The 23,826-nt window shown below is 45.9% G+C and overlaps 1 protein-coding gene across 3 annotated transcripts in view; it reads right to left on the bottom strand.

The window, feature by feature from the left end:
* The window catches only part of LOC149336344 (solute carrier family 2, facilitated glucose transporter member 10-like), a 93,470-nt gene that overhangs the window by 2,928 nt on the left and 66,716 nt on the right, over positions 1-23,826 (bottom strand). For all 3 annotated transcript variants that reach the window (XM_089552834.1, XM_089552833.1, XM_089552832.1), the window contains exons 3-12: positions 19,686-19,802; positions 17,471-17,661; positions 14,872-14,975; positions 11,142-11,250; positions 9,038-9,124; positions 8,813-8,893; positions 7,602-7,712; positions 2,777-3,815; positions 1,570-1,692; positions 548-680 (exon numbers count right to left, since the gene is read on the bottom strand). In XM_089552834.1, coding sequence (XP_089408960.1) covers positions 548-680; positions 1,570-1,692; positions 2,777-3,815; positions 7,602-7,712; positions 8,813-8,893; positions 9,038-9,124; positions 11,142-11,250; positions 14,872-14,975; positions 17,471-17,661; positions 19,686-19,802 — 2,095 coding nt within the window. The remainder of the gene's footprint in view (positions 1-547; positions 681-1,569; positions 1,693-2,776; positions 3,816-7,601; positions 7,713-8,812; positions 8,894-9,037; positions 9,125-11,141; positions 11,251-14,871; positions 14,976-17,470; positions 17,662-19,685; positions 19,803-23,826) is intronic.

The raw sequence follows: 23,826 nt of genomic DNA, 5'->3' as shown, positions 1-23,826 counted from the left end.
CTAAGAATTATACCTGACCAACTCGCCCACAAGTTCATGTTGGACCAACTTCAGTGCACATGCAAAGAAATCCGCCCCCCCCCCCCCTCCCCACACACACACACACAAAAACAATCACAAAATACCACTGTGCAGTGCGAGTTTCAGCGACGCATTTCTTCGGTAGTAAATGTCATCCTGTTTATCATTGTTATTTTTGGTTTTCTTTGGTAACGTGCGTGTGATCCCACTGGGTCCTCACTCGTGACGTCACTGAGGCTCACTCGTGACGTCACTGGGCTCGGACAATTCAGCGTGACGCGGTGCTGCGCCATCGACAGCTCTTCAGCACTCAGAAACGTGCCTTTTACAGCTGTCGCTATAAAAAAACTTCTTCGCCCCTAGCGGCATGTCTGGACACTATACCACACTGTGGCGTAAGACTGAATTCCTTCCTCCTTTGTAGCTGTGGGAACCGACCAGAAGAACAAGTGCGCTTACAAACTTCACACTCCAGTGGCTAAGTACTCTGAATATGCTACACGTAGAGTCGTTCGCACCAACGTACCCTTGGTCCAGTTCTTCGGTGATCTCCTCGAGGCTCTTGTGCTTGGTCTCTGGCACGCACAGGAATATGAAGCACAGTGCTAGGACACACACGCCGGAGTACATGAGCAATGTGTCTCCAACACCCAGGGCATCTGCAAGAAGGTGGGACATTCACACGGATCGGTTTACACGTGGTTTACCAAACAGTTCTGAAAGCAGTCAAGATACTGCTTCTATATAGGTGCTGGTGTGGCGATACTCTGCCGGAATCAACCAATAAAGGAAACGCAGCCGGGGTGGTGGAGAACTATGAGAAAAGATAAGATGGGGAAATCTTCTGGGTTACGGTTAATTAAAGGAACCCTGGAATGATTTTGATGGTCATATTCTAGTGCAACAGATCTGTAGAACTGGTCTTTGTGAGTATTCAAGTCAAATTTAAAAAGCTCTACCGGGACCCTATTTTTTGCAAATAATTTTTTAAAAAATCTTTGCTCGCAGTTGCTCGCAACCAATTTGAGATACACCTCCCCACGCATCCCTTGGTCACTTTGAGATTGATAGGGTTGTACAATTTAAAATCAGTGGGAGAGGTCTCTGCGTTGCAGTGAATGCAACGTTCCTATTGGTCATGATGATGATGATTATTAATCATTAATTATAAGAACCCGCCGCGGTGGCTCAGTGGTTACGGCGCTCGGCTGCTGACCCGAAAGACACGGGTTCAATCCCGGCTGCGGCGGCCGAATTTCGATGAAGGCGAAATTCTAGAGGCCCGTGTGCTGTGCGATGTCAGTGCACGTTAAACAACCACAGGTGGTCGAAATTTCCGGAGCCCTTCACTACGGCGTCCCTCATAGCCTCAGTTGCTTCGGGACGTTAAACCCAAATAAATCAAATTAATTATACGGGACAGATCTAGTCTATTCCGCTTTTTCTTTTTCAAGACAGCGGCCGACACTAGCTTTCTTTTAACGTAAACTTCGGTGCCCAGCGCTAAAAGTACTCCATTGGTGGGATTACTACACGCTTAGCACTTACCGAGAACCGTTAAAAAGCAGGCGGACACAGTCATGTTGGCGGCCCAGTTGGCCGAGGTCGCCACCGATATGGCTCGGCCCCTGACAGATGCCGGGAAGATTTCACTCAGGATCAGCCACGTTGCTGCGTAGAGAACGAGACGCGAATTGAGCGCAGCGCTAAGAAACAGGAGGCGGATAAATGGCATTCGCTTAACCGACGCAGCTGCGTTATGTAGCGTCACATATGTCGGGTAAGCGTGAATTGTCACGAAAATGCGACTAGGGAAACAATAAGCGTAAATGCGCTCTAACCGACACAGTTCTGCGAATGCCTAATTATGGACTACTTTTTAGAGTCATTTCTTCCTCTTAGAGTATTTTTCTATTTTAAAGGACAGATTTAACTGCACTAACATTATTAATCTTTCTAGTTCTAGTCGATGAAAACTACTTGAGCTTTCTGAAGCTATCTGCTAGTCAGCAAATCAAAAGAGTAGACGGGATACTTGTCGAGGCTACAGGGCTTCTGGAATGATGAGGACTACCAGGTAGCCTTTAATTTTGCTTTTAAATAATGTTTATTCTCTCCCTTTATTGTTAGCTAAGTTGTCATCACATATAACCACAAGATGACAGGGCAAATTTTGTTTCAATGCTGCCAACGGGAGAATTCCTGTATTTTTCTTTGATACTATTCGTCTTTGTGCTATTCGTCATGTCAGTGCCCATATTAACTGGTTAAAAAACAGGACGAGACTCTTAACCTCTTTCTTAAGGTTATGACGCGATAGCATTAATAGGTTAATAACAATATATATTAAATTGGTTGTTATATCGTTTATATTTATAGGTTACTGCGAGTTCATTTAATCAACGGCCACATGCCACGAAGGGCAGTTTGCTCACCACCCAGTGGGCAGGATGTGATGACGTCACAATATTTTGTCTGGGGATTTCACTGAGGATTTTTCGTCCATGCCGCTGGGGATTCCACAACACAGGGCCCTCTACTCCATTGTTCTATATCTTTTTTGCAAGATAGCGCTTTGCCTTCTCTATGTCGCTATCATTAGGGTATAACTCTATTTTTCTGTCCCACCTGTGGGAATCCATCCTTTAAAGGAAAAGTATGTTCTTGTATATATCGGTTAAAAAGATGCTTCTTGAGCTGAAAATACGCTTCTATAGGAGTTTAAAAACATCCTGAAAGCCGGGAAAATACTTACTCGTTCCAAAGCTGACTCCATAGGCGAACACGTAGCACATGAGGGCTGTCAATGTGAGCGCTCTCTGGACCGCCGATCCCTGCGGCACACCCGAGCACTGAGACTCTGCTGCCGCAGCGCTTGCCGCGGTACGACTGCGACCAGATTTCTCTTTGGCCTCTGAGCGATCCCCGCCATCAAGACCGTCGTATGAGGACGTCGCTGTCTTCATATCCATTCTGTCACTCGCTCGCGCTCCTGATGCCGAGAGTAGCGGTGCGTTTACGCCCTCTCGCATGATGGCAGCTTTCCCGCGCACGTCGTTCGACGGGTGCACGTCGGCCAGTGAGTAAGAGGCGATGGTTGGCGCCGTCCGGGTTCCGACGGGCCGATCCAACAACTCGATGGAAACCTTTCCAGGACTTCCATCTTCACCCGCGTGTTGCTGCATAAGCAGTGGTGGCTTGCTTTCTCTGGGCCCCTCATCTTCTCGCGGGATCTCAGACTCAGATTCATCCGTACTGTCCCGTGCACTAGAACGTGCCTGGCCTGAGCTTGGCAAATGGTCCATAGTCGCGGAAGGTGGCGAAGTGGCTGCTATCCGAGGAAGTTCGGCTCCATAGCCCACAGTGTAGCCAACGCTTGCTGGTTCCGGTTTCCTCGAGACCACAGGAATTGACGTTGCTGGCGCTCCTGCCAGCGCACTCGGCAATGTGGCCAGCCTAGAGGAGTCGAAGGACGATCCTTCTGGTACGTATTCTCGACGGTTGCGCCGGTTCAAGGATGGAGTGGTCAAGTGCCAGGAGTTCATGGGTCCTTGAGTCGCTTCTGTGACGTCACTGGCGGCAGTCGAGTACGAGTACGAAGACATGGAGGAATTGAAGATACTGCCCCTGTCCCGACAACGCAGAGCAATCACGTGACCAGCACCGCCGTAGGAGAACTTGGCGAGGATTCCAAGGGCGAAGATGCTGACGGCCATTAGGAGCACTCCGGAGCAGAGGCATACCCTGCGGCCCAAGCGGTCCAGGAAGAGAAGAGCGAACAGTGCTGCGGCAACCTGTAAAATGGAAGCGACTTTTAAATACTGTGAAGGACGTACTGCGTTCTCGAGCAAATCTTTCTTCAGTAACATCGGGCGTTCCTCAAGGATCTGTTCTAGGACCCCTCCTTTTCCTTATCTATACTAATGATCTTCCTGATCTCATAACATCATCTATCAGGCTGTTCGCTGACGACTGTGTAATATACAGAGAAATTTCCAACCCATCTGATACTTTGGATCCTCAATCTGTCATTAATAACATTTTTAAGGCGAAAGCCTTTAATGTCTCATCGTTATAAGCAGCAGTTGTCGACAGAAATGTCACGCTTTTCAATTGGTCGAAACGGTCGTGACGTCCCAGTGCGCGAATTTCAAACGGGGCCAATTGTACTTTGGCTAGTAACCATGCAACCAATGGAAGGGATCGTATAGGGATGCTCTAAGTAAGTGGGACCGAGCTTGGTTAATTGCTTAATTACTCAATTAGCCTAATTAACTTTTCAAGTCAGGCCATATAAATAAATAAAACCGAGTAGGAAATTGGTCGAGCTCGGGAATCGAACCCCGGTCTTCGGAGTGCGAGACGAGCATGCTATCCACTCCTCTATGCCAGCTCGATGGTTTCGAATGAGCAAAGGCGTGTCTAGTGAATACGGTGTCTTCGCTCACTCTCATCCTCCTCCCTTTCCTTCCGGCGAGGTTTAGGTGTCACCGAGATATGAGAGGCAGATAATTTCCTTTTCTCAAAAACCAATTTACCGACGAGCGAGGCGTACAGCCGAACGGGCGATGGCGTTCTATAGACTCCCTTGCAGTGTTGCAAGACGTTGTCGCGTTCAACTTAGAGGCGAAGCTTAACATCTTAACCACACATCAGTGACAGCACTTTAGGTCAAAAAAGTGCCCCCCTGAATTTTGACGGGTGTCCACCGAGATATGTGAGACCGTTACTGCGTAATTTCCTTTCCTCAAATACAATTTTCATTTTCTTCATTACGGCCCATCTTTGTCTCTCTTCTTTCACTCCCACTTCCTCCCTTCCTCTACGGTGCGGTTCAGGTGTCCACCGAGATGACAGAGTATTACTGCGCCATTTCCTTTCCTCAAAAAGCGTTGCGTTCAGAGGGAAACGCATCGCGCCGAACGGGTGGTGGCGTTCCGTGGACTCCCTGGCAGCACTACAACACGCTGTCGCGTTCCACTCCTAAAGGCGAAGCTTAAGCGGCATTAATTAGCAGTTAATTAGTATTCAGGCATTAATCTGTAATTAACCATTAATTGGCGACTTGTCACCCCTTAGTAATTAGTACTTAATTGCATGTGACGCCACCAGTGCCACAGAAGCTGCGAAAGTGATGCGGAAAACGCTTTCACCTCTACGCACTTTAGACAGTTAAAGTGGCCCCTGAATTTTGCTTGGTGCGACACTTGGCAAATAAAGCTTAATGTATCGAAATGTAAAGCAATGAAAGTAACACGACTACCTTACAAAGCTAACCCGAATCCCTATAGTCTAAATGGCTCTCCTATACCTTTTGTTTCTGCATATATACTCCGTTTCATACATCATGTGCAACGCGGTGAAGGCTACGGAAGTAGTCCGCAGAAAAAAATAAAGAGGTGTATCCCTCCGCGCTGTTTTGTGGCCGTGCGGTCTAACGCGTCGCTCCATCTTCCTCCCTTCCCGTTACGGCGAGGTTTAGGTGTCCTTCGAGATATGACAGATACATTTCCTTTCCTCAAAAACCAATTTACCGACGAGCAAAGCGTATTTGTCCGCGTTTCAGATTGGTCCAAATTGTCGTCACGCCGCTGAGCTGGACGCCATTTTCTCAAAAGTAAAAGGGAGGCGGACAGAAAGAGTAAACACGGCGGCCAGCGGGGACAGGGAAAACGGGAAATGGAAAAAGACGACACACGCAAAATACAAAATCACAGATCTCGACCGATTCGCTCGCAATATCATCGTTTTTTGTCACGCTGATGACAAATGTATTACCCACGAAGCCTGTCGGCAATGCATTCGTTATTTTTCGCTCACCACAAGCAACGCACTATTTTCTGTCAAGGATGCAGGCTGCGCAAAAAAGAGCGCTAGCTTTGACAGCGTTGCACCTGATGTATGAAACGGAGTATAAGTATCTTGGGGTATACATTACCAATGGCCTCTCATGGAAAACGCATATCGAACACATAACTAACAATGCTAATCGCATCCTTGGTTTCCTTCGCCGTAACTTTTCACTTATTCCGGTTAGTTTAAAATGGCTTCTGTGCAAAACTGTAGTACGATCTAAAATAGAATACACGTCTTCCGTGTGGGAGCCTAACATCAAGTCATTGATTGATACTTTAGAATCAGTTCAGAATCGTTCAGCCCGTTTTATCTTGACTAACTACTCGCGCTCGTCTAGTGTCCAACTCATGAAGAAGGAAGGAAGGGAAAACTTTATTCTCACTAATGGTTTTTCCTGCGGTTTGGGGGCGGTGTATAAATATACTTACCACTCCTATCTGTAACGCCTCAACGGCCCTGATAGTAATGAAATAAATAAATAAATAAAAAAAAACATAAATGAAGTGCAGAATGCTTGAGGTTAAATAAGCTACCGAATGCTTACTTTTTTCAGTGTGGACTGCTGTCGAAACGAATGAAGAATTACAGATGACAAACTGACGTCTATTACCTTGGCCACAGTTTTCGCGCAGACTATGGCTATTGTAACAGGCCAAAGTGAAATGAAACGAACCAGGACAATGAAGAAATTCTTGCACCGTACAGCAGACTGGAAGGCGGAGCCGTAATATGGAGTTCGGAAAAAAAAACGGCAGCTCAGTGGACAAGTGGAGGTTATCAAAATGCTCCAGAGGAGTGCAATATATTTATTTGTTGTGGAAGACTTCTTACACAACACTGACCGAGCGTTGCTGCTACGCTGCAGTTTATTTATTTATTTCCGTTAACCTCGAATTAGGTTGTAATAATTAAGGTTAATATAAATTAATTCACTAAGTAATTAAAGCTTTACTGTTTACAGAGTAGATTTCACTTTAGAATGCAGGGCTCAATGGCTAAAGCAAAGCTTTAACAGCTTTCTTCGTATAACATAATAAGTGTTGAATCGGGCACTTATTGGTAAACCATAGGTAACTATGTAAACCATATCAGCAAACAAGAATTTAGAATTACAAAATTGTACATTAGGGATAGACAAGAGTCAGGTTTCACATGAAAAGAGTCTCCTAATTAGTTAATCAGAACAAGAAAGGGATACGATTTGGTAGAGGTTAGAAGGAAAAAAATGTGGAGTGAATTGCACCATGGGGAGTAGCACTACATGTAGGAGGATCAAGGATCATTGCTTCTAAGCGAGAGGGTGCTGTATTCATATGACATGTGAGAGAAAACAATGTTGTCGACAGCACTGCCGAGCGCAGTAAACAATCGCAAGCACTATGCAAGGCTTTATCGCATGGCAGCCGGTCTGTATTTCTTTTTTCATCAATACAAGACGTAGAAGATGATAGGCGAAGAAACGTAAAGGATACGTCGTCTAAAACGTTGCACGAAACAAAAAGAAAGAGAATTTCTATATCCTTAACAGCAACAACCATTACTGTTCGGTTAGTACCGATGAAAGAGCTGCAGTTCTAAGGTTGCCTTATTTGTGCTTGTTTTCGCGAAACACTTTCCCAAAGAAAGGCTGGTCGCATTCTTTCTGGCGCGCCTGACTGTCTGCAGTTGCCAGGTACGATGGCAACACGTTCACAGAAAAGTCGCTCTTATGACGTAACACATACCTTCACGACGCCTAAGCCCACAGAAGCGAGGGTTGCAGCTACGTTGGAGCAGAAGCCCAGATGCTTGAGCAGCGTTGGCGCATAGTAGATCACATTCGTCTGCCCAGTGCACTGGAAGCAAGTTCGTTGAAAGCGAAATCGATTACGTCAGCCGGGTCCTAAAGCCACTTGAATTTTCTGCTTAGGCACTGATCACACCTGTTCGACAAACATACATTCGGACTTAAACAAGGCTACAAGAAGGTGGATCAGTTGTTTACTGCACCAGAGTAACTATGCGGGCTAATCGGTGTGGATCAAAAATAATGAAACCAGCAACAAAACGGGAACAAAACAAGAAGTATACGCTTTTTTTATGTTGTGGTAACTTGTATATGAAACGGTTAAGGCTGTTTGCGCGTCCACAAGTGAATACGTTAAGCTTTATGTGGTCAACAGGCGGCGTGCGCGAAGAAGTGATATAAAAGGCAAGATCTCCGAGGAGACTCCAGCAAGCATGAATCTCGTTGAAGCTCGTGACTACCGAGCAAGGCATCGGGAAAGGAACCAAGGTGTCAGTGTTTTAAAGCTGAATGTCAAACATAAAGAAGAATCAGGAAAATTCGAGGCCAGAGATGGTCAGTGCAGAATTTTCGCTACCAGAGGTACCACCTGCGGTCCTTTAATGGTACAGATGAAGTCTATATTTTCCTTGGTCCTCACAAAGCAACCAACCTACTTGCCAAAAATACCGGGTGTGAGGGCGCTAACAGAGAGCGTAAAGTATAAAAAGGCCGGAAATCCATTGTTCATTATAAAACATGGTAGTGAGCACATTAAGCAAAAATACATTTTTCACACCGAGAGAACGCGATCAAAGCTTGAAAAGGCTCGGTGTCCCTGTGAGTAATGACGTTCGCATAGCCACAGGCAAGCACATAACGGCAGGCGTGTGATCGTATCATTAAAACCCAGGGAACAGAGGAGTTGTTGAAATTTTACATAGATACGTCTCGGTGCAGCTTTTATATTATTTCACAAATAAAAAAAGTTGCCATTACGAGTATGAAACAAATCTACCCAATGAGTTTAAATTTGGGCGAAACAAATGCATTCCTGAAAACTACCCCCCACGAAATACCGCCTAGTCATCGTCACATATTAAACACTAGTGTTGAACCTTTGCGTCCGTGATCATTAGAAATTTTTTTAATTATATGAGCTTAACGTACCTGCTGGAGGATGACCAGGCAAACGCCAACAATCATTCTCCCTCTCATTCCAGGCGCGAATAGGTCCCGGTAGCGATAATTCTGAAAACAGGCAAAAAGGTAACAGTTACGTTCAAGAGCGTACACACGTCAAATGACTCGAATGGTCACAAACGCTTGGTACGGTTGCAGTAAGTGTTTCTGAGGAAAAACGCTCAGGAAAATGAGCCACTTAGGAGAACTGACCTGCTCTTCCAGGAGAGACTTCTGCATGCGATTTAGTTCCTGTGACGCCGCGCTTTCGCCATGGATAACGTTAAGCACCTTCTGGGCCTGCGCAAATAGAAGGTAAAAGTTTAATGTAAACAAGAGTGGAGCTAGTGCGCACTGAGGAAAAGCAAGGGTGAATAAGCGAAAAAAAAAAGCAAGGAGTTATGGTTTGGGATGATGTCCCAGTAGAGTCAGCTGCACACACCGTGTCAAAGGCATAAAAAGCCCATGCACGTATGCACTCTCAGAGACAAAAGACTCCAGTACGCACGAGCAGCAATCGATTATGATATCTATGTCCTTATTTTTTGTCTCGAGACTGCACTTGTGGAGGCAAAAGTCGAACTCACGCGATGTAATGTTTGGTAGTGAAATGAAGGAATCGTTGGGAGACAGGACATCTATGCCCCTGGATTCCTCATGCCAAGCACTGTACACTTTTGTATGCTCTAGCACGTTGCACGTTCCGTGCGTAAGGTATACAGTGCGTTGTCATAATTTACTCTCAGACTCTTTAGTCAGCCTCCATTTCCAGGTGGCTGACGTAGCACAATAGATGAGCACTTGCAAGAAGCGCCTTCTGTGCTGTTTTCTTCCTAAAGACATTGGCAAGGAGCTGTTCGGAACTCGAGAATTTCATTTATAGCACCCAAAAATCCCTCGCTTCCAGCGCAAAAGCAAGGCTGGGGAACAAGAAAAAGGCCCAAAGACGAAATAAATCAACAGATAAACACAAGAAACACTGGTTGCAACTGCTTCACAAACACATTCCCGCGGAGATGTTCTGTAATTGGCAGTTGCTGTAGGTGAGCCCTAGGAAAATGGCATAGCGTATTCTTCTTGTTCTTTTTCTTCCTCTTATAACATGGCAGCGTAATCTATTGAGACTAACTACGTCTTCTTTATCTACTCATTCATCTTTATTTATTTATTTATTTATTTATTTATTTATTTATTTATTTATTTATTTATTTATTTATTTATTTATTTATTTATTTATTTATTTATTTATTTATTTATTTATTTATTTATTTATTTATGACATACTACCAGTCCTTTCCAGGACTAAGGTAGAAGTGGAAACATTACATTGTATAGTGACAGAAATACCAAGACAAACTGTTACAAACAAACAAGCCCGTAACAAAATATGCTTACTAAGTACTACACAAATGGTCATAAAACAGAGACGAAAACTCATCCCGAGATTCCACAGACACCACGTCAACAGGTAGCCGATTCCAGTCATGACCTGTGGTGACTGGAATCCCTGTGAAACATAAACCTCTCTTCACACCCACGCGGCATTGTTTGCAGTGCACGCTAACTGTGGCCATACATACAGTGAGCACTTGTAAGGGCGTGCGTGGTCTCCTCCAACGCGGACGCGAAAGGGGGCCCAAATCTGTCCCGTAAGCCCTCGAAGACATTTCAACATTGCCAATTAAAAAAATTGGCAGAGGCTTAGCTTGTTTAAGCCTGGAAGGTTGCGAAAACAAATTACGAGCAACTTTAGCGACTAAAGTAGTGAAAGGCGAAAGCCTGAGTGCTGCACGGAACGCCGGAATTAGCTTAAAGTGCTATTTAGGTGTCCACTAAACCACAGAGTTGGTAAGGGGCCTTTCCTTTTCTCCAAATCAACGCAGTCTACAACGCTGTCTATGTCAGAGCGCATCAATGAAACGTCGGAATTAGCTTAAAATGTTATTGAGGTGTCCACTAAACCACAGAGTTGGTAAGACGCCTTTCCTTTCCTCGAAATGAACGCAGTCCCCTCTCTTACTGCCTGGGATCTGCGGCGCTCCGTGGCTACCGCTGGGACCGTGCCGAGAAACCGACTTAGTAGCTCAGCCTTCACCTCGGTATGACGTCACAGACTCGAGTGCCTCCACGCGTCATCAAACTGGAGGCCGTTTGAAGGTCAAAGGTGACTACCGCCGGGACCACGCTGAAGGCTCAAAACCTAGCGTAGTATTGCTTTCGCAATAAAACGTAAAGTCTGCGCGAAACGTCATCCAGGGACATCATCTACACAGCGCGCTCATAGAATCGAAAGGAGCGACAGATGGAGTGCGCTCACCTCCTGGTGTCGTCCCTTGAGCACGAGGAAGTGCGGACTCTGCGGCAGGAACAGTGTGCCCACCAGCTGCAGCAGGGCCGGACACGTGGCGGCGGCGAACATCAGCTGCCTTGGGGAGAAACCGGGCGGCTACAGCATTTGCACTGGCAGGGCGGGCTTTGACAGTGCATGCCGGCCGCAGGCGGCGACACACAATTCATGTTGTACGCACGCCGTACCTTGCATACAATTAGCGCACGAACACAGGCATATAGGCTTGTCGTTTAGAGTCATGGAGGAATAAAAACTAAGGAAGGAGTGTGACCTCACGCGGCCAGCGTTCGCAAGCCGAGTGTTTATGAAGCCGTATTCTCCCTCATTTTCCACTCTCCCAGTCAGTCCTTTATGTTTTGAATCTGGTATGTTTTAGTGAACGTGTATGCGCGGCTTGTGGCGCGGAGCGTCTACAGCAAGGAGGTTGATCTACAGTCAGTCTGCCGCGCTAATCCGCGCATGCGCGCGAGCAGCGGGGCTAGATCTTACCGCACGCTATCACGTGGCGTGATCACGCAGGGACAAACTTCCTTTTTTTTTACTATACCTTTACTTGTTAAGGTATAGGCGAGCAGCGGGGCTAGATCTTGCCGCACGCTATCACGTGGCGTGATCACGCCGGGACAAACTTCCTTTTTTTTTACTATACCTTTACTTGTTAAGGTATAGGCGAGCAGCGGGGCTAGATCTTACCGCACGCTATCACGTGGCGTGATCACGCAGGGACAAACTTCCTTTTTTTTACTATACCTTTACTTGTTAAGGTATAGGCGAGCAGCGGGGCTAGATCTTACCGCACGCTATCACGTGGCGTGATCACGCAGGGACAAACTTCCTTTTTTTACTATAGCTTTACTTGTTAAGGTATAGGCGAGCAGCGGGGCTAGATCTTACCGCACGCTATCACGTGGCGTGATCACGCAGGGACAAACTTCCTTTTTTTTACTATACCTTTACTTGTTAAGGTATAGGCGAGCAGCGGGGCTAGATCTTACCGCACGCTATCACGTGGCGTGATCACGCAGGGACAAACTTCCTTTTTTTTACTATACCTTTACTTGTTAAGGTATAGGCGAGCAGCGGGGCTAGATCTTACCGCACACTATCACGTGGCCTGATCACGCAGGGACAAACTTCCTTTTTTTTACTATACCTTTACTTGTTAAGACTAGGCTTCAAGGTTGTCGCCGGACGCTCCCTCCTAAGTTTTTTTTTTTCCTCCACGTTTAGAATATTTTAACAGTTGAAGCTCCGAAACTCCGCTCCAAAATTGTGGGGATACACATGAATCCCCTGCCCCATTGTAACGGCCGCGCGTAATTATCACGCGATGCTATGCGCGCGCCGTTCGGGAGGTTTTGCGAGGGAGGGCACTCTCGCCACCCCCGCTTCCTTTCGCTCCCCGCCGCGGAGACTTTCCCTCTTTCCCCTCTTACAACGGAGAGACCTCCTCTCCACAGCCCGGGAGGAGACGCGATTCTCCCGAGGCTCGCTCGTCTTCTGGCGGGAGCCGTGCACACGCACGGATCAGAGATCTGCCACGGAGACCGCTGCCCTTATCGCCCGGCCACCGTGTGTGACTTGACCGCCGCGGGCCGTGAGCGAGGAGCCACGCGAGGTGAGCGGAACCTACTTCCCCCACATTTTTGCGTGCGTTCCTTCCTTTGTGTTTTTCACCCCCGTACGCGAACGGAACACCCTCGCTCGTTACGGCGGTTGTATTGTTGCTGCTGCATTGTATTGCTCGGGAGCAATAAACGCTCATCCGAGTAGCATACTCGTGTTTGTCCCCTCTGGCCCGAACCCGCCGTGGTTGCGACTCACCGCACCGCGGGTTGGGGGTCACAGCTCTGACTGCTAGGGCTGGCACGCTGGTGCTAGAGAGCGACAACTGCTTCTAGCCCTTTGAGCACTATTGCAAGAATAAGCCCCCATAAAATCTAGCAGTGTTCCGTGGCAAGTTCCTGGAGGTTAACAGATAGGGGCATCCTCAGAGTCACCTGTGAGCTTAGCTACCAGAGGCACTTTGCAAGCTTTTTTTTTTCTTTTGTCATATGTCAAAAAAGAACAGTTGAAAGTTCATTCCATTGATGAAAGTTGCGTGGGAATCAGTTAATCTCCAACTTAATCAGGGAGAGGAAATTGTTACATAAGTTCCATGCGGAGTTTCACGGCTGATGCGGTCAAGATTGTTAGCACTGGCTGCTGGTCCCGAAACTTTCGGCCTAACGCTCTTACTACAATCTACTACGCTCTTACTACAATTCTTACTACAATCTCATTACTTCCCAGTGAATCCTCACCGTCTTAATTTCGCTGTGAGGAGCAAACGCTGGTAACAAGCTACGGCACTAGCGATAGTGATGTCGGCTCTCATTGTTGGGGAAAATGCGGGAACAAGAACTTAAGCAAACCGGTCATAAATACGCGTAAACCGAAATCTCGCAGATGCTGGCATATTATCGCAGAACATACAATATTTTGAATAGCCCTGCAATTCATTCCCGAACACTCATCTGCCGATCTCGAACACTGAATGAAGAATCCTGTGCCGAGTGTAACGTATCCATTCTTTCTGTATTCCTTTGCGTTCACATGTAACATCCAGTGCGGGCAGACAGCAATGTATTCTCAAGAGAGAAGTTCAAATGAATGGCAGTGAGAACAACGGCAAAGGTGAGTAGCCAGTTTTAAATCACTTGATTAAACATTCGGTGAGTTACACAAGCAATCGAATTGACCTTTTTTATTTATTTATTTATGAATACTGCGATCTTGTGCACAAGATCATAGCAGGTGGGAAACAATGTATTAAGATACAAAAATACAGACACATACGAACAAAACATAATTGCACATAGACAAATCAGAATTGCACATAGAACAAAACAGAATTGCACATAGAAAAATCAGGAAGAAAAATACCGCGGCAAGGTCATAAACAAACAATTATTTCAAATGCTCTTCAAACAAATGCAATGATCTCTGCCTGACAACATCATCCGTAAGGTTATTCCAATCAGGGATGGTCCTTGGAAAAAAAGAATATTTAAAACAATTAACTCGAGAATTTAATTGCGCTATGGAAAGAGAATGGCGATTTCTAGTTTGGTACCCAGAGGAATAAGCAAGGATATTAGAGGTGTCAACTTTGAAATTATTATGAATTAATTGCAAGAAAAATTTTAAGCGACATATGCGATTTATGTTAGGAATGGAGGGTAAGCCGCTTTTTTTGAGGAGTTCACTGACTGATGCTCGCCCGTAAGTGTTATAAATAAACCTTACTGCTTTCTTTTGGATTCTTTCAAGTGTATTTATGTTTACCTTTGTGAACGGGTCCCAGATAATCACTGCATATTCTAAGATTGGTCTAATAATAGTGTTGTAGGCATGAAGGCATGTAGCAGGGGTCGCTAACATAAGCGAGCGTCGTAAAAAAAAGAGCTTTCGGAGGCCATATTGCTCGTGCTGTTCTAACTATTCCATGTCAGCTTCAGCCCCTGACCATGTCAGACGTTACCATTCACTTCAAAATCTGAACGTAAAACAGTGCCAAGTTGCATCCTTCATTGAGGCATCGTTAAAGGAGAATTAAACTTTTGCAAGCAGCTCTGTAGTTGTGAATGTCTGAACGAGACAACAAAGGAGCACAGTCGAGCTTGGCTACCAGCTATAGTATAATCTTTGTACGTACCAGCCGTCGTCGTAGGAGATGAAGGTGTAGTTGACCGTGTATGCCAGCAGAAAACCTACAGTGATGCCCACTTCGTTGAGAGACATGAGCAGACCACGGTGGACCTGCGGCCAGGAGAACACGAGAACATGTTTTGCCAGAAAAAATGCGTGTTCTTTCATCTTCGTAATCTTTCGTGTGTAGTGCTTTAACTAGTTGAAAAATTTAGAACAATGTATATATTATAGGTTTGTATGTGCCAGATTGTGGGAGCCGTTAGATATACCTTACACCACATAAAAGGCCATAACATTGGAATTCAGGAGCAACAGCCACCGTATGTCCTCTGGATTGACAGGCAGCCCCGTTTGCAAGCGTTGTGAGTGATTATTACGCCACCATACGCTTAATATCCACCCCAGAAAAAGGACGAAGGTGAGAACGCAATGCATGGAAAGACAGAAGGGATAAGTTAGGTGCCATCTTTGTCGAAAGTAACTAAGCAACTGGGAGTGGTTCTTAAGAGTGCAGGGGAGCGCTTATGGCAACCATGAAGCTCTAGATCCCTGCAGGGTCGTCATCATCATCATCAGCATGATTACGCCCACTGCAGTGCAAAGGCCTCTCCCATGTATCTACAATTAACCCTGTCCTTCGCCAGTTGCGGCCACCGTATCCCCGCAAATATTTTAATCTCATCCACCTACCTAACTTTCTGCCACCCCCTGCTGCGATTGCCTTCTCTTGGAGTCCGCTCCGTTACCCTTAAGGACCAGCGGTTATCTTGCCTTCAGATTACATGCCCTGCCCAAGCCCACTTCTTCCGCTTGATTTCAACTAGCATGTCATTAACGCGCGTTTGTTCTCTCACTCACTCCGCCCCCTTCCGATCTCCTAACGTTACACCTAACATTTTCCTTTCTATAGCTCGCTGCGTTGTCCTTAACTTAAGCTGAACTTACACTTTAACTTAACTTAGTTAAGCCTAACTTAAGCTGAGGGTAAGGGGAACCTTTGTCCTCACCTTTCGAGACCTTTTGGTTTTTAGCGGTGCCACAAGGGCTCCCTTACCTGGCTGAGAAGCAAGCCCTGATACCTAGTTATTTTTGGCAAAGACAGTTCGTACCATTAACATGAAAGATCTCCATGTCCTAGATAACAAACAACTCATTATTAATATTCCTGCCTCTAGCCATATCTCTTAAAACTTCCTGCAGTGCTCGCACTACTGCTTCGTACTACCGAGGGCTCTTTCTTTCCTGTGTGTATTTAGAAGGCATATAACGGATATATTCCGGTTCTCGAACACTTTTTTTTGCTATCAAATAAAACATGAAATTTTGCTCTGTAATTATGCGTCTTGAAATTGTACTGTCCGCCTGTCTCAGCTCATGTACCACGCGACCGGAAGCTACATCGAGCTGCAAGTATTTGAAACTCTAACTTCGTCTCACTCACGTACAAATCCGTAGAATATAAATGAGAAGACCTGATTTTCACTAAGCTACGATTACTTTGCAGGTATGAGTTACTTTATCTTTTTTTTTCTAAGAAGCTTCATTCTAGATGCATGATTGTTTTCCTGCCTTCTCAAGTTTAATGAAGAAGTAAAACTAAATTTATTTCTTTATGGAAACTATATTTCTCGTACGTGTGCATTTCTTAGAATAAAGCTCTTGTTAGACATCCCAGGTCACCTCGAAAACGGCGACAGTTTTTCATGCAAAGTTGGGCGGCATAGACTTGGCACATAGCCTAATTCGCCTGTGTCTTATGTAACGGGTGTCCCAAGAAAGACTGATGGATTTTGAAAAGCAATAAAAAAAAAGACGGAATGAGATAGATTTATATTGTTTGCGGCCTTACGCTAAGGAAACCAGGAAATTTTATCCCTTCAAAATTTCCACCAACAGGTGGCGGGTATTTTCTTTGGAAACTGCGCCTCGTTTCAACAAAACTGTGTTCCAGGCGGTGGAACTCTAACACAATAAACATCCGCTCTTCAACAGAATAAACTATTTTGGTACAGCGGAACTGCAATCTCAATAGCACACGCTATCAGCTTGACGGCGAACTACGGAATGACGAGCTCAAATATGCTCCGTTTTAGCTGCACCTCTTTCAGATCGCCTGCAGCGCCACGTGTTGGTGGAATGGTAAACTAAATTTAAATTTTGAAGGGATAAAATTCCATGATTTCCTAAGCGTCAGGCCGCAAAGAATACAATTCTGTCTCATTCCGTCCTTTTTCTATTGCCCGCCGCGGTGGCTCAGGGGTTATGGCGCTCAGCTGCTGACCCGAAAGACGCGGGTTCGATCCCGGCCGGGGCGGCTAGAATTTCTTTGGGGGAGAAACTCTAGAGGCTCGTGTACTGTGCGATGTCAGTGCACGTTAAAGAACCCCAGGTGGTCGAAATTTCCGGAGCCCTTCACTGCGGCGTCCCTCATAGCCTGAGTCGCTTTGGGACGTTAAACCCCAATAAACCAAACCAAACCAAACCTTTTTTTATTGATCTTCAAAATCCATCAGTCATTTATGGGACACCCGGTATATTAGAAAGCGTTTTGTTCGGAGCAGTACAAAGCTGAAGAAAGCCGCGCTGAGGTGAAAGCGGCTTACGGGTGGCGATATCTCGGCGATGTAGGTGCACTGGGCAGTGGTGGAGAGCGAGACGGCTACGCCGGTGACGAAGCGCCCCGTCACCAGCATGGCGAGCCCCGTGCTGAGGCTCTGCAGCGCTGAGCCGCAAAGGAAGAACGTGCTGGCCAGGAGAAGGGCCCTCTTGCGCCCCAGGTGGTCGACCAGGACACCTTGCGTGGAACACAGAGGGCAGTTGTAGTCGAGTCCAAATTTCTTGTTTCTTTTTTCTTTCGAAAAACAAGATCATGAACTCATTTTCTTGGCTGGCAGTTTGCAAAAATGTAAATTACTTGTTCACGAATAACATTCATTAATTTAAAAATTCAGAGGGCACTTTGGCTCTCTAAAGTGCTGCAAGGCGAAAGCGTTTCCTGGCGCTCTGTTTGTTTTTATTTACTTTTTATTTTTCATATTTTCTTTTATTTTTGCTCCTTTTCTTGTTCTTATTGTTTTTATTTTATTTTCATATCCTATTTTATTTTGTTTTATTTTTGCTTATTTTCTTGTTTTTATTTTCCTTTTCTTGACTTTATTCCTTTCATTTTATTTATGAAACCTATTCATTCAGTAAATGCGCCTTTATTCATGCTGGAACCTTGAGCCTTCGTGGCGGAGTGGTCGCGCCTTCTCTTCAAATGCCAAAGGCCCTGGTTCGATTCCCACCCTCGGCGCAGTCTCTTTTTAAGCAGTGACGTCGAAATGCGGACAAATCTGCCGACGCGTCTGTCGACACGGCTGCCGACGCGTCTGTCGACATTCCTGCCGACGCGTCTGCTAACGACAGTATGTGGCATTAAAGGCTTTCGCCTTAATATTTAGTACAACGTCAGACTGAGCTGACATTCCACAGGGGTGTGGTGGTGAATCAAAATCAATGAGGTCAGAAATTACATCATTAGTGATTGCGGACCGTTCCGTAAATATGTATGATACGTTTACGGCCAGATGTCTCTTCAGGCGACTGCCTCAGAGACGACGGCCTCAGGTGGTTATAAACTTATATAAATAACTAAGCTGCTTTCGAACGCTACTTCTGCAGTAATTTCACGAGTTCTTACGGCCGTCCTTTAAACTTGAGGTATCGGAACACAGTCACACCTGTTTCCATTGTTGCCGCTAATTATAGACAGTGAATTCACCGATGAAGTGCTCCGCTAAACGTGATCCCAGTCTGAAAACTGTTGGCCCTCGAGCGACTCAAGTAATATAAAAGCTTCAATGTTACATTTGCTCACTTATACTCCTGTGTCGTTTTACAGCAGTGGTCACTGTTTCCGCAGACTTCCATTCAAATTTTCCTTTTGAACGACTATGTGGGGTGCTTTTTTTTGTAGAGGATTATTGTTTACAGCAAGAAAGCCTAAGCTTCTGTTTAAATTTACTCATTGAACTTATACATCTAAAGAGATAATATTCAATGATGAGAGAACTGTCTTAAAGGGACACTGCATAGGTTTTAGAAATCAACGAGCTTAAGAGGGTCTAATGTGTGAAACTTGTAGGTAAAGCATGCGAAGCCTTTTTGGGCTAGTACTTGAAATAGTGGTGTAATCGCCGATTAAAATCCGGACGCCATTCAAGCTTCTCCGCAGCGCACAACTCCAAGTAGGGGAGTGCATGATGACGTCATCGCCGATATCAGCACATTTCGAACGCACAGACGCCTACTTTGAAGGAAAAAACCAACGCCACCGAAGGCGAACCCTGCCGAGAGCTGTTTGACACCCTCTAACGAGTCAGTGCAGGGTGTGGCTGACGACAGCGGTAATTCGAAATCATACCTTCCGTGACGTCATGCTGAGTTTCCCCGCACTCCTCTGTTGCATTGAGGAGAAGCGCACAATTCAATCGTCGATTACGTCACTACTTTAAAAGCTAGTGCAAAAACACTTGGCAGGCTTTACCTACAGTCTATAGAGATTTGAATCCTTCAATATCGCGAAATTAAAAAAAAAGTGCCGCAGTTGCCCTTTAAAGAAACTGGCACTCAGCCATATGTTTTAGTTCACTTTTCGTAAAAACTGAACTACGTGCTTTAATTCTAGATTAGAGAGCGATCACCGCTTAACACTGTCCAGTTTTTAAAAGTTCGCCTCACGAACACGAGCTTCACAATAACTATAATCAAAGCTGCCCCATAAACCTTCCGGCGGGGTAATTCTATAACGGCCCATAAGTCGCGGCGTGCGCTCACCTCCGAAGAAGGAGGCGATGAATGCGCTCAGGAAGAGGCTTCCCACCACCAGCTGTTGGACGACGCAGGACAGGTCGAAGGTCTCCCTCAGCTGCAGCAGGGCCCCGGATATTATCCCTGCGAGAAGAGAAATTAAACATGGCAACGTCCTAGATACGGAGTGCATCAAGCAGAAAGTACGGAGGGACATTTAAAGGAACTCCTGCACGTTGAATCAACTTCTTGGTTGATTTCATGAATGAAAAGAACTGATTTCGTCACACACTGAATGAAACATCAAAAGAAAGTGCCTATTATGCCCAAACTCTGATAGCGTCAAGTGTGAGGTAATGAAAAAGCGGTGGGAAACTCTGGGGTTCCGCACCTATCCGTCCGTGCGTGAGTCATTGAGTGTGAGTGCGTGCGTGCTGCGCGCGCTCGTGTGTGTGTGCGTGTGCGTGCGTGCGCTCGTGTGTGTGTGTGTGTGTGTGTGTGTGTGTGTGTGTGTGTGTGTGCGTGCGCGCGTGTTTGTATGTGTGTGTGAATGTGTGTGAATGTGTGTGAATGTGTGTGTGTGTGTGCGTGCGTGCGTGTGTGTGTGTGTGTGTGCGTGTGCGTGTGCGTGTGCGTGTGTGCGTGCGTGCGTGCGTGTATTGTAACCAAAAGTAAGAAGTGTCGAGAACTTTGAGGGGAAAATGCCATGCAGAGAAATTCATAACCGCCTTATAGGGATGAGCTGAAGTCTTAGGAATCCATGCTCGAATAGTTGTCGTAATAACAAACAAATTTCGATGACCGTGAATAAATAATGAAATATAATGTTAATAATAAAAACTGAGGTACAACAAACACTTCCAGGACGCACAGTGAATCTGTGGGCATTGCGACTTTTATGCCGTCTGTCTGTATTCTCATATACAGGCGTTTACAAAAACTACTGTTTTTTTTCCTCGCTCTGGAGGCGAGGACGGTGGGGGGGGGGGGGGATTAAGTCGATAGGCTGTGTATGTAAGCCGGTGTCTGATGCGAAAGCACTGTGACGCATCTATTACAAAAGAACCAAACGGTTACCAACCGTCGCAAGGGAGGTGTCGGGCGAGGATGTTTAGGATAAATTTTTCGATGAAGGGAATATTTACCGTTAAATTTCGACACAGCTGAAGCAATGCTGGTACAAAAGAAAGGTAGTCTGTTGTGTCACGTTTTTTTAGTCGAAGAAGAATTATCATTGTACAGATAGGAGGTGGATGCTGATGAAAAGAGTTGCCTTTATTTAAAAAGCGCGTAACCACTCATATAATTATTGTAAAATTAAATCGGGGAGAAGATGGAGATAAGTGGCGCCGGGCGACATCATCGGTAAGAAGAGGAAAGGGCACGTTGTGAATGGAAAGGGCGGGCGCATGCGACACTGGTCACATACGCACGAAAACACGCAAACCCTGCTAAAGTGTATAGGCGGCCCCAAGAGACGCAACCTTCGGAAAGAATCATGCCGGAATACCGGAGGCAAGTGATCGTTCCAAGCAGAACCTTCAGGACACGAGTAATTGCGAGATACTTGAGAATAAGACTCTGTTTGTGCCTCGGCAATACTTGTCATAACGAGCAAACGGAATAATACTTGTTAGATAACCTCTCTTCGAAGTGCACGACTCTGTGTGCTTGTATATGCTGCGCTCAAGCGGTTCTTGCACGTGCGTAACCAATTTAGTAGCCTCCCACCCTCCCCTCTGATTCTGCACTCAGGAAGCCCCCTCTGCTTTTACACTCAGGAAGCTTATACGCACACGCAGTCCCTCACGCAACATTCACGCACGTACACACCAGGAAGAAAAACACAAGGAAGATTAATGCTTCCGTACGCAGTCTTGTCATCTGAACTGAAGCGATCGTGCAAGATGAACACGCCTTGTAAACATCTTAGACAGCAATCTGTATACCATACGAAGTTAATGGGCGTAAAGAGAGGCTGCAACCATACGCGTGGCATCCTTCGGAAACCTGCTCGGTTCCTTGTGCGCTGGTACCGGGCCTATTGACGTGCTGAGACGCCGACCTTTGGCGATCTTCGCTCGTGCGAGGCCGCGTGAATGCGCCCGTAACCCAAGGCGCCCCAGCAGACCTGTTTTGTCGTTGCGAGGAAAACCCGTGATTAGGGGTGGTCGCACGTATTGAACGCCGCCACTACGATTTAAATCGCTCCCGGGATCACGACGTGTTGTGACTTGACGCTTTTGTGTTTTTCGGTTTTCTCTCTCGTCAGAGTCACGTCAGAGAACCGGTGCTTACCGGTTAAGGTCGCTTCCTGGTTGAATAATTACCCAGGGAAGGGTAGGAGTTTTTTTTTTATTCGAGCTGTTTGCCATTAGGCATAATGAAAAAGGGAAAGAAAGTTATAAAAAGGAGTGTAAACAAGCCTCGCTTAAAAAGCGACAAAAGTGGCTTAAACCGGCAAAGAGAAGGAGTTGTTTGTATAACTCTCGGTAAAAGATACGGTCTGTTCGATATGCTCGAAAAAGAACGATTGCAGAGCGGTGTTATCTGCGACATGATCGTCCTGGCCGAGCACGCCACATATGTCGTATATCACCTGAGTTCGAACGCGTTGTAGTAAGCGTAAGCCTCGCAAGCAAGTGCGTGCATCTATATGTCACTGGCTCACACCGTCACCGACTGCTATCACTCTTAGACATCGTGCTATTATGCGACATCTAGACGGTTCCCAAGGCAGCGCATAAAGAGCAAATCTGACAAATCGTTCAGTAGATTTAGTTGTTGGGCTAGTGGGCGTTGTGGATTTAAGTCCTCAGTTTTCCAGCGCAACGGCACATGGTCAAAGAAGGGAGGAAGAAAAAAAAAAACGAAAGAGGTAAACAGCGCTGACTGACAACTGCTTATTTAGCGATGCACACACAGCTTAAATACCTTCAGACCGGCGCAGGCGCACACCGCACAAGGAAACAAAATGTGTACCGCACCTTCATCACAAAAACCGTGAAACAAACGCCTTTTCTGCTTTACTGGTAAAACTGAAATATCACTAACTCACTAACTCACTAACACATTGTGAACCTGCTTTTTTGCTAAAACACGCCTCTATAGCTTCACGTGTGGTTTGCAATCTGCTTCTGCTAATAATCTTCGTGCTTCAAAAACTTGGTGTACAGTTCTGAGGCTAAAAACAGCGCTAACGGGGACGAAGCAGAGAGAGGGACACGACGCTGACTATCAACCAAGTTTTATTGCACGTTCACCGGTTGAATACCTCTCGTTCGTGCAAAAAAGAAGAAAAAAGAAGAAAAAGAGAAAGAGGGAAGGCGGGATAGACAAGAAACCACGTGGCATGAGATTATGCATTCATACACAGATAATTAATTTCGCTGTCGCGAAGTGAAATGGAAGGGATTCTGACGCACTCTTGACCATTTTGCCGAATGTTGATGGCTTCTTCAATTTCTCTCGTCCGTTGGTCTGGGTAGGTACATATGATTGTTCTGTTGCCAAGCTGGGGAGCACATTCATGCTCTCGGCAATGTCTTGCCAGTTCACTGCTGATGGCGCCTTTCAAAGGTCTTTTATGCTCTTGCAGCCGTTCATTTAAACAGCGCCCTGTTTGGCCGATGTAGGTGTGCCCGCATGACAGTGGTATCTTATAGACGACGTTTTTAGTACATTTCACGTGCATGTTCTTGTGCTTCTTTTGGCACTGCTTCCTTCCCGTTCGCACACTGTTTACCTTGGCACACATGCTCATTAACTTGTTAGGTGCTGACATCAGCACTTTTACTCCAGCGTTTTCGCCTATCTTCTTGAGGTTGTGTGAAAAGCCATAAATGTACGGAATTACTGCATACGGCTTCCTTTCTTGTGATGTGGCCTTGATCTTTTCCTGCCTCTAAGTTCTTGCAGTACTCCTTCTGCGACACTGGACAGTAGCTGCGTCGGGTAACCTGTTGCTTCCAGCCGACAAATTTGGGCGTCGAAACTAGCTTGTACATCATGGTGGCAAGATCTTGTCAATGCGACTTTCATTGCTGCTTTCACTATTCCCCGTTTGATGATCTTGGAGTGGGTTGAGGTGTAAGGAAGCAGGCCCTTTTTGCTTCGTGGTCCGTACCGCCAACAAACGTGACTGTCTAAAAAGGTTAGCGTCAAGTCA

This window comes from Amblyomma mixtum, chromosome 7 (assembly GCF_055824585.1).
Source record: "Amblyomma mixtum isolate Tamu chromosome 7, ASM5582458v1, whole genome shotgun sequence".
NCBI classification, from domain to species: Eukaryota; Metazoa; Arthropoda; class Arachnida; order Ixodida; family Ixodidae; genus Amblyomma; species Amblyomma mixtum.
This window is presented reverse-complemented; position numbering and strand designations above follow the sequence as displayed.